Source organism: Triticum aestivum, chromosome 5D (genome assembly GCF_018294505.1).
Source record: "Triticum aestivum cultivar Chinese Spring chromosome 5D, IWGSC CS RefSeq v2.1, whole genome shotgun sequence".
NCBI classification, from domain to species: Eukaryota; Viridiplantae; Streptophyta; class Magnoliopsida; order Poales; family Poaceae; genus Triticum; species Triticum aestivum.
The window spans coordinates 80,809,944-80,824,059 of NC_057808.1; the positions used below are offsets into that span (position 1 = coordinate 80,809,944).

The window sequence follows — 14,116 nt, forward strand, 5'->3', positions numbered from 1 at the left end:
CGACATGAGCAGTCGACGAGGATGTGAGCTCGAAGGAGGAGGAGAACAACAATGCCATGGAGGTGGAGGAGGAGCTCGCCACCATTGAATTCGAATTCACTTGTGCGAGCATAGAGCAATCAACATGTCGGAGGAGGAAGGCAACGCCATCAGCCTCCTCTCGTGGGAAGAGGAGGAGGTGGAGACGCAATATCATGGCGCACTAGCCGAGGAGGCAGATCACCATGCAGCGGAGGCTTGGCTCGAAGGTGAGCGCCGCCACCCCCATGGCCGAGCTCCTCACCAACCCCTCATCGAGCGCGTGGCGGCGGTGAACCACCAAAACCTCTCATCTGCGATGCTGAGTGGAAGCAAATGGTCACCAAGCTCGACGAGAATGACTCCCACGACGATGACATGTTGTGGACTCGCACTACCGCCAACTAGCACGAGACCGGCGGCTCCGGCGCGGGGGTGATCGAGCTCTCCTCCAACAAGGAGTAGGGATAGTTATATATTATCTCATTTTAATTCGCTTTAGATCAATGTAGTGGTATTGTAGTGTTTAATTATGTTATGGTTATGTTTAATGTGCTAGTATCGTGTAATCATGCAATGAATCTACTCTAAATGTGTGTTTGTGATGAATTTGTGGCACACCACCACTTCATTGGAGGAGGGCCATTTTTTTCACAAACTTACTTTATACTTCCTTCGTCCCAAATTAGTTGACTTAGATTTGCCGAGATATGGATACGGTGTATCTAGACACGTTTTAGTGTTATATACATCCATATCTAGACAAATCCAAAACAACTAATTTGGGACAGAGGTAATATCTTCTTATGCAATTGTTTAAGAACCAAACCAAATAGTAATCTTCTTTTGCAAGGGAAACCAAGATGTTTTGGATATTTCAATATGGGCTACATATAGACTGAAATAAACGAACATCTTATAGGAGTGAACGGAAGTAAGAGCATCTCCAATAGATGGTCCATATGTAAAAACACCTAACTTTTGGACCATCTGGGGCAAAAAATGCTGCTCCAACAGACGGTCCATATGCAAAAAAAATTGGACCGCGGTCTCCTCGTGATGTAAAATATAACACCTCGCGGTGCAAATATACATCACGAGATGCATCTGGTCCAAAACCAGCCGCCGCCCGCGAACGCCCAACCGCCACTTCATTTCCTTTCCCGCTCGCGCCCGTCCGCCCGCCCGAAGAACAGCCGGCCGGAATCCGCCGCCGCGACCGCCCAAAACCTCGCCATCGACGCCGCCACCACCCCACATCCCCGCCGCCGCCCTCCGCCGCCGAATCGGGTGGCAGCCGGCGCGGGATTCGGCCCCTCCGGCGGTCCGGCTGCCGCGGTAGGCCTCCGCCAGGTCTTATAGGCTGCCGCCGACCTCCTCCCGTCGGTCGTGAGCCTGTCCACGGCCGTTGCGCCGGCCGCACGACCGCCGCACCAAGCCCTCCGCCCGGCTGCCGAACTAGTCTTCGCCGCCCGCCGAGCTCCTCTTGGCTGGCCTCCTACCTCATTTCTTATCACCGCCGCCGTCCGGAGCCGACCGCAGCCGTCCGCAGCAGCCAATCCAACCGGAGGCCATCTTCTTCCACCGTGCGTACAAGGTGTTCGACTGAATTCCCCAAGGTAAAAAATGACAAAACTTGGCGATGGCAGAGAGCACTTCTATCTTCGAGCAGAGAAGGAACTGTGCGCATTTCTTGCAATGAAGTGAAGCAGCATAACCCAGTCTTCGAGCAGAGAAGGAACTGTGCCGGGTTGCTTGGCCATAGCATTGAGCAGAAGGTCACTGCCGCTTTGCGCATTATGGCATATGGTGTTCCGGCAGATTACATTGATGACAACTTGGCGATGGCAGAGAGCACTTCTATCTTCTATGTCAAGAAATTTGCAATAACTATGGTAGAAGTGTTCGGTCCACAGTATTTGAGAGTACCCAATGCTCAGGACACTCAGAGGCTTTTGGAGATGAACAAAGCTCGAGGGTTTCCAGGTATGCTCGGGTCTGTGGATTGCATGCATTGAAAATGGAAGAATTGTCCAAAAGCATGGCATGGACAATTCAAGGGTCGTGGGAAGGATGCCACTATCATTCTTGAGGCAGTTGCTGATTATGAAACATGGATTTGGCATGCATATTTTGGTATGCCCGGTTCTTGCAACGACATCAACGTGCTCGACCGGTCACCTCTCTTTGCCAACTTAGCAAATGGAGAAGCACCATCGGTGACCTTCGAAGCAAATGGCCGCACCTACAACTATGGGTACTATCTTGCAGATGGGATCTACCCGAGGTGGAGTGCATTCGTCAAGCCGGTTGCAAAACCTGAAGGTAAGAAAGAACTTGTCTTTCATAATGCACAAGCGGCGGCTAGAAAAGATGAGGGCATTTGGGATTTTGCAATCCTAATTTGCTATTGTGCGAGGACCATCTAGATTTTGGGATCAAAAGATCCTTTGGTACATCATGACCGCTTGCGTGATCATGCATCATTGAGAACGAGCGTGGAAAAAATTTAGATTACAACTTCTATCAGTTGATGGGCATTCGTGTTAACCCCATGCGCAAAGAGGAGCGCATCAGACGTTTCATGAAGGTGTACAACGAGATTAGAGACAGCGATGTGCATGACCAACTCCAGAAAGATTTGATGGAAGAACATTGGAAATGGCATGGCGAAAGATCCGCATAAATTCATTATTTGTTTGTTCAAAACTATGTTGTATTGTGCAAAACTATGTTGATTTGTGTTGCATTGCATCTCCTGGATCTGAAGAACTATGTAATAATTTGATATTGTGGACATGAATTTTTTATGTTATTTTCAAATATGTGCGGCTGTACAGTGGCTGGACAGCGGCTGAACAGCAGCCGGGCGGCTCCTGGCCGGTTTTGGACCATCTATTGGAGTTGCTCTTCTGGACCACGAATTTGGACCATCTGTTGGAGTTGGCCTTTTTTCGGAGCTCCAAAACACACTTTTTAGCGGTCCAAAATTTACATCTCCGGTTTTGGACCGTCAAAATTTGGACCATCTATTGGAAATGCTCTAATAATAACTAAGAACACAAATTTTTCAAGACACTCCCTTTTACCTTCGGAGAGGCAAGAGGAGTGTTTGCTCAAAACTTTTGGTTGATCAATGGTAATATTTATGTATATAAATACGGTATAAGTATACAAGATTGAACATAAATATTGTTGACATATTTAATGCTCACTTCTTACATTTTCTTTACATATTATGCATGTTGGTTAATCACAGAATATAACATCATCAATTATCTCATAGTATCAATTTGGGACCATCTTAGAAGAGCTCAAGAATTTCACGGTAAACACTTGAAATCCAACATAAGGCACTAGTTCTGTCTGGACTACATGCGCCCCATTCCTGGAAGGTCTCGGTCATATGCCGAGACGGAATAAAGGGGTCGAAATGTTCAGGTTTCTGTTTATCGATCCACAGAATATACATCTTTTCTGGTCTGAATCACAGCCAGACATCAATCTTACAGATCTGCTGATGAGCAGGCCCTAAGCCCCAGCACAGCACCAGATACAAATGCTTCATACACTACAATATGATGCAAATCTGCCACACTCGTAGGCTTTAAAATTTGTCTAGTGCAGCTCTTCTCAGGCTTGCTCTCCATGCATCCCAAAAGACCCTGCATGGAGGATTCAGGTCCACACACTATGGAATCGGTCTTTTCGCCACACCTCCTTCGCATGGTGGGTTGCCCTTTTCATCAGGAGGACCCAACAGGAATGAGCTTGACGACGACGGCGATCGGCATTCCGACGAGGCCCAGGAGCACGCTGGCAAGCCACTGGAGGCTGGTGAGAGGCGTCGTGTTGGCAAACTCGCCGAGGAACTGGACCATGATGAACTGGAAGACGACCGTGCTGCTGAGGACACACATGAAGACATAGTTCTTCAGCATGCCCTTGAGCACATTGAGCTTCTCCATCTCCCTCGAACTTATCTCATTGAACACCTGAGATAGCACACGCAAATCTAGTGAGAGTCCAAGTTCCCCGTTAAGAATAATGTGCAGTCTTATTTCAGAACTTTGGCACAACAGGTCTGCATGTCGAACTATGCACCTTTTTTTTTGCGGGTGAAAAATGTATTACTCAACTCTCTACCAGCTGTGTTTATTTACCTAACTATCAGAGCATTATTGCGTTATTATTTTTTAAGTTCGCGGCCTAGGGGTTCTTGAAACCATCAAAAATCGCCTTGCCTTCTGTAGGTTATCACCAAGGTCCTGGTAAACACATCACCAGTGGAAAAGAGGGGATTTACAACAGTAGACATACCTGGCAGAAGACGAATGAGTTGAAAATAATTGTATTCAGCACTATATCAGCATCAGAGCCTCCAAGCCCAAAAAAGGTTTTTCCTTGCGTCTGGAGATACCACATAACAACAAATTGGTATAGAGATTGCCCAAAAATGTTCCTCCACATTACATTTGTGATGAACTTCCCTGTTCTTCCTACTGGCTCTCTCTTCATCAAGTCATCATTGGGTGGTTCGGTGGCTAATGCAAGTGCGCCAAGTGTGTCCATAATCATGTTGACCCAAAGAAGTTGAACAGCTGTCAGTGGCGCATTTCCTATCATTGCAAGTGCAAATTATCAATAGGAGGGTATGTCATAGAAAGTAATAAGAATCATCAAGACTAGGAGGTATACCTGTAAAACAAGCTGAGGAGAAGTTAACTAGTAAAGCGACAACATTAACAGTTAACTGAAACTGCACAAATTTCTGAATGTTGACGTAAACAGAGCGCCCCCATCTGGCAACAGTTACAATTGTAGAGAAATTGTCGTCCAGAATGATGACATCGGCACTCTCTTTCGCCACCTGAATAAGAGTGCATTAGGCTAGTGAATAACATGAGTGAAAAATTAAGAATACCAGAATACAATGTGAACTTTGCAATATTCAGGTCCTGAAAGGCTGAATAAATTTGCATAACTCCATTAAAACAATACGGTATGATACACCTTATAGTAGATTAGGCTTGGTCTCTTTAATGATCAAGCATTCTCACCTCAGTCCCGGCAATGCCCATTGCAAGTCCAATATCTGCTTCATGCAGGGCAGGAGCATCATTTGTGCCGTCACCAGTAACAGCAACAACTTCATTGAATGTTGTGCGCAAATGCTTTACAAGTGTATGCTTATCCAGCGGTGATGATCGGGCCATTACCTTCAATACACGGAATTACGAGATGAGACTTGCATATAGATGGTAAGCACTATTAGGAGGTAAGCACTATTAGAAGTCAACAGGATATTATAAACACATCAAACCTGAATTTTTGGAACAAGCACAAGGAGTTCCTCAAGAGTTTTCTCCCTGAAATCCGGTCCCTCGATAGCCAGGCCATCTTCAGTGAGTATACCGCATTCACGGGCAATCGCCTTTGCTGTATTTATGTTGTCACCTGTGACCATTCTCACCGTAACTCCAGCAGAGCGGCAAATTGCAACAGACTCTCTCACACCTGGGCGAACAGGATCTTTAATACCTACGATAGCAATGCATGTGTACCCTTGCTGTGGTAATTGCTCTTCAATGGAAAAGCCTTCTTCCATTTCCCTGTAAGCAAGGCACAATGTCCTAAGAGCTTCATGAGCAAAACCATCAATAATACCATTGAGCTTGCCAGCAGTTGCTTTATCAAGAGGGGTAACAGCACCTGTCTCATCTATGAACTTATCACATGCAGCCAAGACTATTTCTGAAGCACCTTTACAATGTGCACGGTATCCTCCGTCAGCAAGCTCAAGAAGGACACACATCCTCTTTTTTGTCGAATTGAAAGGCTCCACTTTCGCAATCTTAGTTTCAGCACGCTTCGCCTTAAAGTTTCCACCTATTGACATTGCAAACTCCAATATGGCTGTCTCTGTTGGGGTACCAAGGATCTGGTGTTTCCCATCTTGGTTAATAACAACCTCACCACCTGTATTGTTAAATATAGACTCGAGAAGAGTTCTGACAACATTTTCTGGAAGTTCTGAACACAACTTAGACGCATTCTGAGGACTGTTAACCTCTCTGATATTTCCACAAATGCAGGTCTTGACAACAGTCATATGATTAGTTGTTAGTGTCCCTGTCTTATCACTGCAGATGGTAGTAGCTGAGCCCATAGTTTCACATGCAGCTAAGTTGCGAACCAGTGCCTTGTCATTCATCATTTTCTTCATTGCAAATGCCAGACTCAGTGTGACTGCCAAGGGCAATCCCTCAGGAACAGCAACCACAACAATGGTAACTGCAATAGCAAAATGCTCCAACATTGCCAGTGCATCATCCCCTGACCAGCTTAAGAGCAGACCATCGTGATACTTTTTGCTGATTAACCCTTGAGACAAGACGATGAAAGTTATGACAGCGAAAAATAGTCCGATCTGACCAATGATAGTTGCCACTCCATTAAGTTTGACCTGCAGCGGGGTTTCATCGTCCCCGCCTTCGCTGAGAGTAGCCATTAGTTTTCCCCACTGGGTTCGCATACCAACTGTTGTAACAAGCATCTTGCAGGACCCATCCTGGACCTTGGTACCCGACAAAAGAAAAGGGTTCTCTTCATTTACAACAACAGGTTCACTCTCACCAGTTAGGCTGGACTCATTAATCAACAAAGAAAACCCAGAAATGAAGAGCCCATCAGCAGGAACCTGATCACCAATTGCCAGATTGACGACATCTCCAGGAAGAAGATCATATATCGATATTCTTTGCCTGAAACCTTTCCTTGTAACTTGCACTTGAATTTTTCTTTTCTCCTTGTCCAGGTCCTTGAATTGCAGCGACTGCCGATAGTCACTTGTCGCGGTAACAAAAACGACCAAGAGGATACTTGCAACAATTCCTAGACCATCATGAGCACCTTTTGGCCATCCTTCCATCGTAATGCCAACAACTAACGAGACAAAGGCGCAAATAGCAAGTATTATAAGAGTGGTATCTTGAAGAGCTTCCCACACAAACACCCAGAAACTGCGGGTCTCGCTTTCTGTGAATTTGTTTATTCCATATATGTCCTGCCTACGCTGCATGCTGTCCTCAGCTGTATCAAGCCCATCCGTCGACGATGTTGCAAGCTTGGCTGCTATTCCGGCAACTCCGCCGTGGATGATCAACTTTTTACTGTCATGGCCCTCAACAATGGACCCCAGTTCATCAGCGCAAATCTGAAACCCTGCAGCCTTGACTTCTTCAGGGACAACATACTCACTTCGAAGTTTGAGGCCTGGGGGTATTTGTTTGTGAGTGGCATGGTTAGATACTAGTATATAGGAAATGTTCAAAACTACCAAGAAAACATGAAGCTGTGCAATCAATTATTACCATGTATAAACTGCAGTGCAGCTTTCGACACCAGCACGGCAACCCGCAGCTTCTCCTGTCACACATCAATAGCATGAACTTCAGTAACCTCATGAAATAAGAGCAGGAACTAATTATAAACCACTTAAGGATCGAATTTGGTACAGTGATTATTCCAGAATAGGATTTCTAACTAGCCAGTCCCAACACCCATTATGGCCGTGCACTAGGATAGCACTGTTGTACTAAAAACAGTGCAAAGAAGTCATATGCTGTCGTTGCAGCAAACTAGGCAGGTACTCCCAAATTGGCACTAGCTCCATTCCCCGATCTCAGAAGCAGATCACAAACGCCCCAAAATGCTCCAACAAAACACGGTAGAATTGGTTAATTCACTTGAGAACTCCACGAGGTGTGTAGCTAAACTAGCAGGTTACTGGGCTACAATCCTACCAACCCTCCTAAGCTAAGCTAAGCTAAGCGAGCAGCAGCACTCTGGGTGCTCGAAGCTAAATCTTGGTGGAGGATGCGGCCGGCCGGCGTGAATCCCTACGAGCTCCGGCCACGGCGGCCAAGCCGACCCAGCTCCAGCATCCAGATCCCAGAACCGCCGCAGATCCCGAACCCACCAGGTGAGGTCGCGCAGAGGATCAAATTAACTGCAGGGAACGGATGGCGGCAGCAGCAGAAGTCAGAACAGAGAGGAGGGAGGTACACACGTGGTTGGCGTGCTTGATGGCCTGCGCCTCGCCGCGCTTGTCGAGGTTGGCGGTGAAGCGGAAGCGGCGCTTGGGGTTCTTGACGACGCTGCAGAGCTTGCGCCAGCGCCGCAGCGCCTCCTCGGACGAGTTCTTGCCCTTGACACCCCCGAAGTTCTCCTCCAGGTAGCTCTCCATCCTCCCTCGACCGCCGCCGCCGCCGCTCCGGCGGACTCCTCGCTCCCTCGCTCGCTCGCTCGCTGGGCTCAAAAAATCCCTGCCCCGGCGCGCACGAGCCGGGATTGACGCGTTGGTTGGGTTTGTGGGGAGGATGGGGAGTGTGTGTGGGCGTGGCGACCTGACCCTGACCAATGAGATCGCGCGCTCGCTCGCGGAGTCGTTGGGTCAAACAAGTACCCCAAGTCACTGAGGCCGGAGCGCGCTCTGGCCTCCGGCCAAGTATAGTACGTACCGAGAGAAATCTTTTTCATTTTTTTGCGAGAAGAAAATATCTTCATTAATAACGTCACTAATGCGTTTCTTCTCCCGGCAACGTCACTAGTGCTGCCAATGTAACGGAGAGCCAAAACGAAGATTCAAGGAAGGTGCCTTTTAGAGGCGCCGGATACAGCGCGTATAAATTAATGCGCGTGTATAAATACTGTAGTCCCCGGAAAAAAATACTCTAGGGATAGAGATAGATACCCCGCAAAAAAAAGGGATACAGATAGATATACCCAGAGAGAGATGGCATGTATAGATTACATTGAAGAGGTATAAATGAGAGTATGAGACGACGACCCGCGCAGAAAAATCTCGTAGTAGTACGTAGAATGTGTTTGGCAGCATGAAAAAAGCGAAGGCAGCATAGCAACAGGAAGTATATTTTGCGCAGCAAGGGACGCGTGATGAGACAAAACGAAGCGAGAGATTCTTTTGTTCCGGAACAAAAATACAGAGGAGGAGCATAAACTGCTGCACACTTTACACGGCGTGGAACACGAACGCACTGACGGAATCGCAAGAATCACATGCTTAACCTCTGGGTCACTCAACTCACAAAAAAAACACTCTGGGTCACTCCGCCTATCAGTCTCAACCAAAAAATAATACTCCCTCCGTCTCAAAATAAATGTCTTGAGCTTAGTACAATTTTGTACTAAAGTTAGTACAAACTTGAGATACTTATTTTGGGACAGAGGGAGTATGTCACTCCCCTATCGTATTAATTTTAGTTTATTTTTGAAAGGGGCGCTTATTGCTCGTTACTATGGCACACGAGAAACACCCTTTGGTGGAGTCGTCGGGCTGAATTCATTCACCGGCTCCATTCTCTGCGTTGAACTGATGTACGTACATGCTCACACTGGCGATCGATTAAGAAAACATGTCACTCATTACTCTCGAGCTCCTTTGCCCTCTTCCCCGTGTCTCATGTCTAACCTCTAACGATGACTAGCTAATCCACTCACTCACCCATGACAGGAGGTGCTTTATTTTCTCTTTTCGAGACTGTCTTGTATGTCTCGCCTCACGCGCTATCTGCACATGCCGGCCACGTGAGCCTCGCCACCAATCATTCACTCATTCATGCCAACTGCTAGGTGCCATGTTCTTGTACGCAGACAGATCTACTGCCAGTGTCAAAGACCATATTATAACCCCGTGGAAAATGAGACACGGTGAAGTAAAACAAAGGCACAACAAGTCAAGAAAACCAAGACACTAGTACCAGGTTTCACGGGCCAATTTAATCTAATCATACAGGAGCGAAACTCGTGCCGTGCCATGTTGAATTCCATGCTCCACAACAGTCAAATTCCGCAATACTCATACGCCAAAGCCCTCTGAAATTTGACAAGTCAGTCAGGTCTCCATCCACATCAGTTTTCCCATCTCTGCAAACTCCCCGCTAGTGCGATGCAGAAATCGCATTGGCAACTGACCTCAAAAAAACAACGGAAAAGAAAACGGAGATCTGGATCCAAGCTCAACATGGCCAGAATGTCACAACAATTGCATGTGTGGGCATTGCATACGCCCGTGCTGAGATAATACCAACGGCCATGGGCATATGCATCACAAAACCCATCCTCGCACGCCAGATCGCATCTCCAGTTCAATTGCAAAGCAGGTACTACATGCGTGAGAATATTCCACACGTATCACAAGAGTTTTAGCCCACACAAAACATCCTACAGCAGCTCTACAGTATGTATATGTCGCGCACACAGAAGAAACCGAGTCAGGTTTTAGTCAGAATCCGATGTTAGTCCGCCCTCGGGGTGAAACGCGCGGACCATCTTGGACAGGTGCTCGCTCATGTCCTCCATCTCCTCCCTCCCGAAGCCCCAGTCGCGGAGTATCTGGGTCCCCAGAGAGCCCCGGGCAACGCCGAACTTCTGGAGGCTCAGCGAGCGCCTCTCTATGAAGGGCAGGACCGCGTTGCTCGACCTTAGGCGTGCAGCCATCGGTATCGACTCGACATCGAGTGAACCCTTTGGCTGGGTTCCCTCTGCGTGGTTACTGAGGATCTCGCCGTGCTGGCCGATGTGGCTCCTGAAGATCGACGGGAACGGCAGGGGTATGGGGAGCGGGCAGGGTGATACTGACAGATGGGAGAACTTTGGTTTTGTAGCTCTGCCTTCATAAGCTGAGTACACGGAGTCCTTCACTTGTGATATTGATGCCCTATGCCCACCTGTATCAGCAAATCTACATGAAGTATTTGTAATTTCTACATGTAATAAATGTACAATTCAAGTATCAATGTAGCTAATAGCAAGTGACAACAGACAAAGAAAGAACTCAAGCAAAGCATGGCAGGCAGTGAGAATTAAATGGACTACTAGGCTTAATGATTCAACAATAACCTGCACGCAGAACTCCATGAACCACCAATGATTCAACAGAGTATGGGTCTTCTTCTTCGTCACTGATTTCAGGGGTCAGTGTGCGCAGGCTTTTCATGTTCCACAGATCATTTCCATCTAGCAATTAAGAGTATGCAGTTAGCAAGAAAGATTAAGTTGCCACCCATGTCGGACCAAACAGGGAACATACAATGTGTACCTTTCAAAGAAGGGGCAGGCATTGCTACGTCCAGAGCAGTAACCATGTTCTGCCTACCCTGATCAGATATTATGTGCACAAGTTCGCGCATATCAATATTACCAGATGAATGTGCTATGTTTGAAGCCGGCCCAGCGTTTTGTAGTCTAAACGGTACAGTTACTGAATGTATCGCTGCTGCAGAAATTGCACTGGAGTGGAATGGTTTTGCATCTTGTATAGAAAGGAAGGGTGACAGAGAACCTGATGAAATGAAATTAAATAAAAATTATTTCCTATGCTCATGAAATAATTCAATTTGGATAATGTGAAAAATAAATAAGTAGACATATGCTTAGTAATGTACGTGCTGAGTATTACCTCCATCCCAAAAAGTTTGTCTTAGACTAGTGTCTAGATAGATCTGTATCTAGACAAATCTAAGACAAGTAATTCGGGACGGAGGGAGTACTTTATAGTAGGAGGTGATGTTTGCTGAGTTGACCCATAAAATATACACAATACTTTGAAAGCTGAGTGAATGAGTTGATATTTCACAGCAAGTGTGATTTTTCTTAGGCTAACCGGCAGGTGTTCTGCCTTTTCATTAAGACAGTAAGTGTGATTAAGTGCAATGTTTTCAGCATAAGATCAAAATGCACAGGAAATTAAACAACAGTGATACCAAGCTACTGGAAAAAGTGTGATGCAATAAAAAAAATGGTGGCACAGAATATGTTCCTGCCTGTTTAGCAAATATATAAGAATTCACACATCTAATCGTACTAGAATAAAGCACAGAAACAAATGCGGCAGTCTGGATAAAAGCATACTTTGACTGAGAGAAGGCAGTCCTATTGGAACCATCAAACTGCAAAAGGATGAAAGCTTTGAAAGTGAAACAGCGTCATGCAAAGATCTTGTAATGGTATCCCTTTGATTTCTGGATGATCCATGAGTAACTGGATCCCTCACACAATAAAGCAATACAGGTGTGTTTGTGTAGTCATCAGCAATGTTTTCCAAATAAGTTGCAGCTATGCTGGAAAACCCTCCCGAATCGTCCACAATAAACTGGATACCCTGTAGTTAATTATGGATTAATGCAAGACCTCAAGAAAATGCATAAGGGGGAAATCATACAAAATCGTGCATTGCGCTAGTAAACATAAACCATAGTATAACTACAAATAGAGTATTCACTGATAGTTTATTGGGGAAAATATAGGACCTGAATGTGATCACATTCTTCAACAAAGAACCTTAGCTTCTCATTCATCTCCTCCATTAGAGACCATTCTGAAACTACCTCCCTTGCAGTTCCAAAGTTGTCAAACTTGTCAAAGTCTGTCCATGACCCATACATTTCATACAAGCTTTGAGGGTGATACTGAACCTTCGTATAATCAGTCCAAAAGTTGACATCCTTCTCTAAGCATTCAACTAAGTCCTTATCTTCCACACTTTTCTGAGAGTTGTTCCCACCATTGCTAGTGCTTGGGTTCGGCTCTTGTTCAGTTAAGCTTTGCAGAAACAAGTTCCGCCCATGTTGCTTTTCTACCGATCTTGTTACATTTCCAGACCTACAACATTTAGAATGGACTCATCAAGGTACTTTCTGAGCTTGATAAACTTTTCACAGATGGGTGCTCTCTAACTTGAGTTAATGATCGACAATATTAGCCTGCAATTAGCCACTAATAGCATGATTTGCACAAAAGCACAGTTATCAGCGGCTCATTCCTAGGCTGAATGTTACTCTATGAAAAGAGTATGCAGATACCATGCAGAAAATGTGAGAGCAGTTGGATAAGTGCATGCATCATCACAATCTCCAAAATAACCATATTATGAGGGTAAGAGGTTAAGTCTAATTCACTGCTCCTACAGGTTGCAAAAAATTAGTATCAAGCAAACATATATACAGTAGGTTATATCCTGATATAGTGATATGTTCTTGCTTTGGCAATTTAAATATGCTCCCTCAGTTTGTACAACAAGTCATGGATATCCAAAGTTACTTTCAGTTAGTCTGAATCTAGTGCATTTCTGGCCCAGTTGCACAAGCAATCCAAAACAACATTGACAAAACCCTCCTGTTTCTCTTTAGCTCATGACGTATAACAGACCACGAAAACAACCAACTATGCATGAGGGGCATAGTAGGCAAACGAGGCACGGACACAAATTCAGGATAAGTTAAGAGTGTCACTTGCCATGTAGTGACATTGAGCTGATCGGAGGCAGCGCTACTCAGGCTCGGAGCACCGGAGGAACTTAAAGAACCAAGAGACCCTGCAAATGGTATAATTATAACATGTAATGTACACAACCACAACAAAATAACAGGTAAGTTACACATTCCCACAAAGGCATCCTGATACCGAGCAGACTTAAAAGAGAGTAGCCAGCTTGTCACACATTGCTACAGTTGGGAGGGAATTCAGCACAATAGCGCATACAGAAAATAAGAGCACAAGTAAATTACCTCGAGAACCAACAGATACCAAACGGGGGCAGTAGGTGGAGACGCCCTGACGAAATTAAGCAGTGTGACTAAGACGATCCGATGGAGGTGATGCATGATTTAAGATAAGCTCTTGGCCTGGCTCTACCTGGAGCGTCTCGCCGGTGCGGTACAGGACGTCCATGTCGAGCGGCGCGGTCCTGAAGGCGGCGTCTGCGGCGGGGTCGTCGGCGAGCCCGAGGAGCTCATCCTGAAGAGCAAGCAAAGAGACGGGGATTGAGTGCTTGTCGTCACGAAGAAGGTAGGGTTTAGGGTGTCGCGGAGACGGTACCTGGAAGTTCCAGAAGTGGGAGCCGACGAAGTTGGCGAAGCCGCCGACCTGCACCGTCACGACCTCCCTCATCTCTCCCGTCGCCTCACGGGGACTGCGTGGCGGAGCAACCAGTTGCTGTCGCCGCAGCCGGAGAAGAAGAAGATGAAGAAGCGGCTCGCTCGCGCTGTAACGATTTTAGATGGTGGACTCGTTGGCG

The 14,116-nt window shown here is 46.2% G+C and overlaps 2 protein-coding genes across 2 annotated transcripts; both read right to left on the reverse strand.

Moving 5' to 3' along the window:
* Positions 1-3,339: 3,339 nt before the first annotated feature.
* Positions 3,340-8,465, reverse strand: LOC123119579 (calcium-transporting ATPase 10, plasma membrane-type). The gene is made up of 7 exons (XM_044539437.1): positions 8,090-8,465; positions 7,392-7,446; positions 5,342-7,293; positions 5,079-5,237; positions 4,717-4,888; positions 4,339-4,637; positions 3,340-4,013 (listed from the first exon to the last, which is right to left on the reverse strand). Exons 1-7 carry the CDS (start codon positions 8,264-8,266, stop codon positions 3,765-3,767), a joined length of 3,063 nt encoding a protein of 1,020 aa, XP_044395372.1. The 5' UTR covers positions 8,267-8,465; the 3' UTR covers positions 3,340-3,764.
* A 1,706-nt stretch (positions 8,466-10,171) lies between these two features.
* Positions 10,172-14,116, reverse strand: LOC123119580 (protein misato homolog 1). Its single transcript, XM_044539438.1, has 9 exons — positions 13,918-14,116; positions 13,735-13,836; positions 13,608-13,653; positions 13,336-13,414; positions 12,351-12,702; positions 11,953-12,202; positions 11,141-11,383; positions 10,942-11,058; positions 10,172-10,769 (listed from the first exon to the last, which is right to left on the reverse strand). The coding sequence occupies exons 1-9, from the start codon at positions 13,987-13,989 to the stop codon at positions 10,321-10,323; spliced, it is 1,710 nt and encodes a 569-aa protein (XP_044395373.1). The 5' UTR covers positions 13,990-14,116; the 3' UTR covers positions 10,172-10,320.

What these genes read in the sequence shown, in the direction of transcription:
- LOC123119579 (XM_044539437.1), bottom strand. Translation starts at nt 8,266, where the DNA reads ATGGAGAGCTACCTGGAGGAGAACTTCGGGGGTGTCAAGGGCAAGAAC. An exon ending in TGCTTGTTCCAAAAATTCAG is followed by an intron (nt 5,238 to 5,341) that starts GTTTGATGTGTT and finishes CGTGTATTGAAG; the next exon opens with GTAATGGCCCGATCATCACC. An exon ending in CTCCTCAGCTTGTTTTACAG is followed by an intron (nt 4,638 to 4,716) that starts GTATACCTCCTA and finishes TTGCAATGATAG; the next exon opens with GAAATGCGCCACTGACAGCT.
- LOC123119580 (XM_044539438.1), bottom strand. Translation starts at nt 13,989, where the DNA reads ATGAGGGAGGTCGTGACGGTGCAGGTCGGCGGCTTCGCCAACTTCGTC. An exon ending in GCACCGGCGAGACGCTCCAG is followed by an intron (nt 13,654 to 13,734) that starts GTAGAGCCAGGC and finishes TAATTTCGTCAG; the next exon opens with GGCGTCTCCACCTACTGCCC. An exon ending in TCATGGAGTTCTGCGTGCAG is followed by an intron (nt 10,770 to 10,941) that starts GTTATTGTTGAA and finishes TTGCTGATACAG; the next exon opens with GTGGGCATAGGGCATCAATA.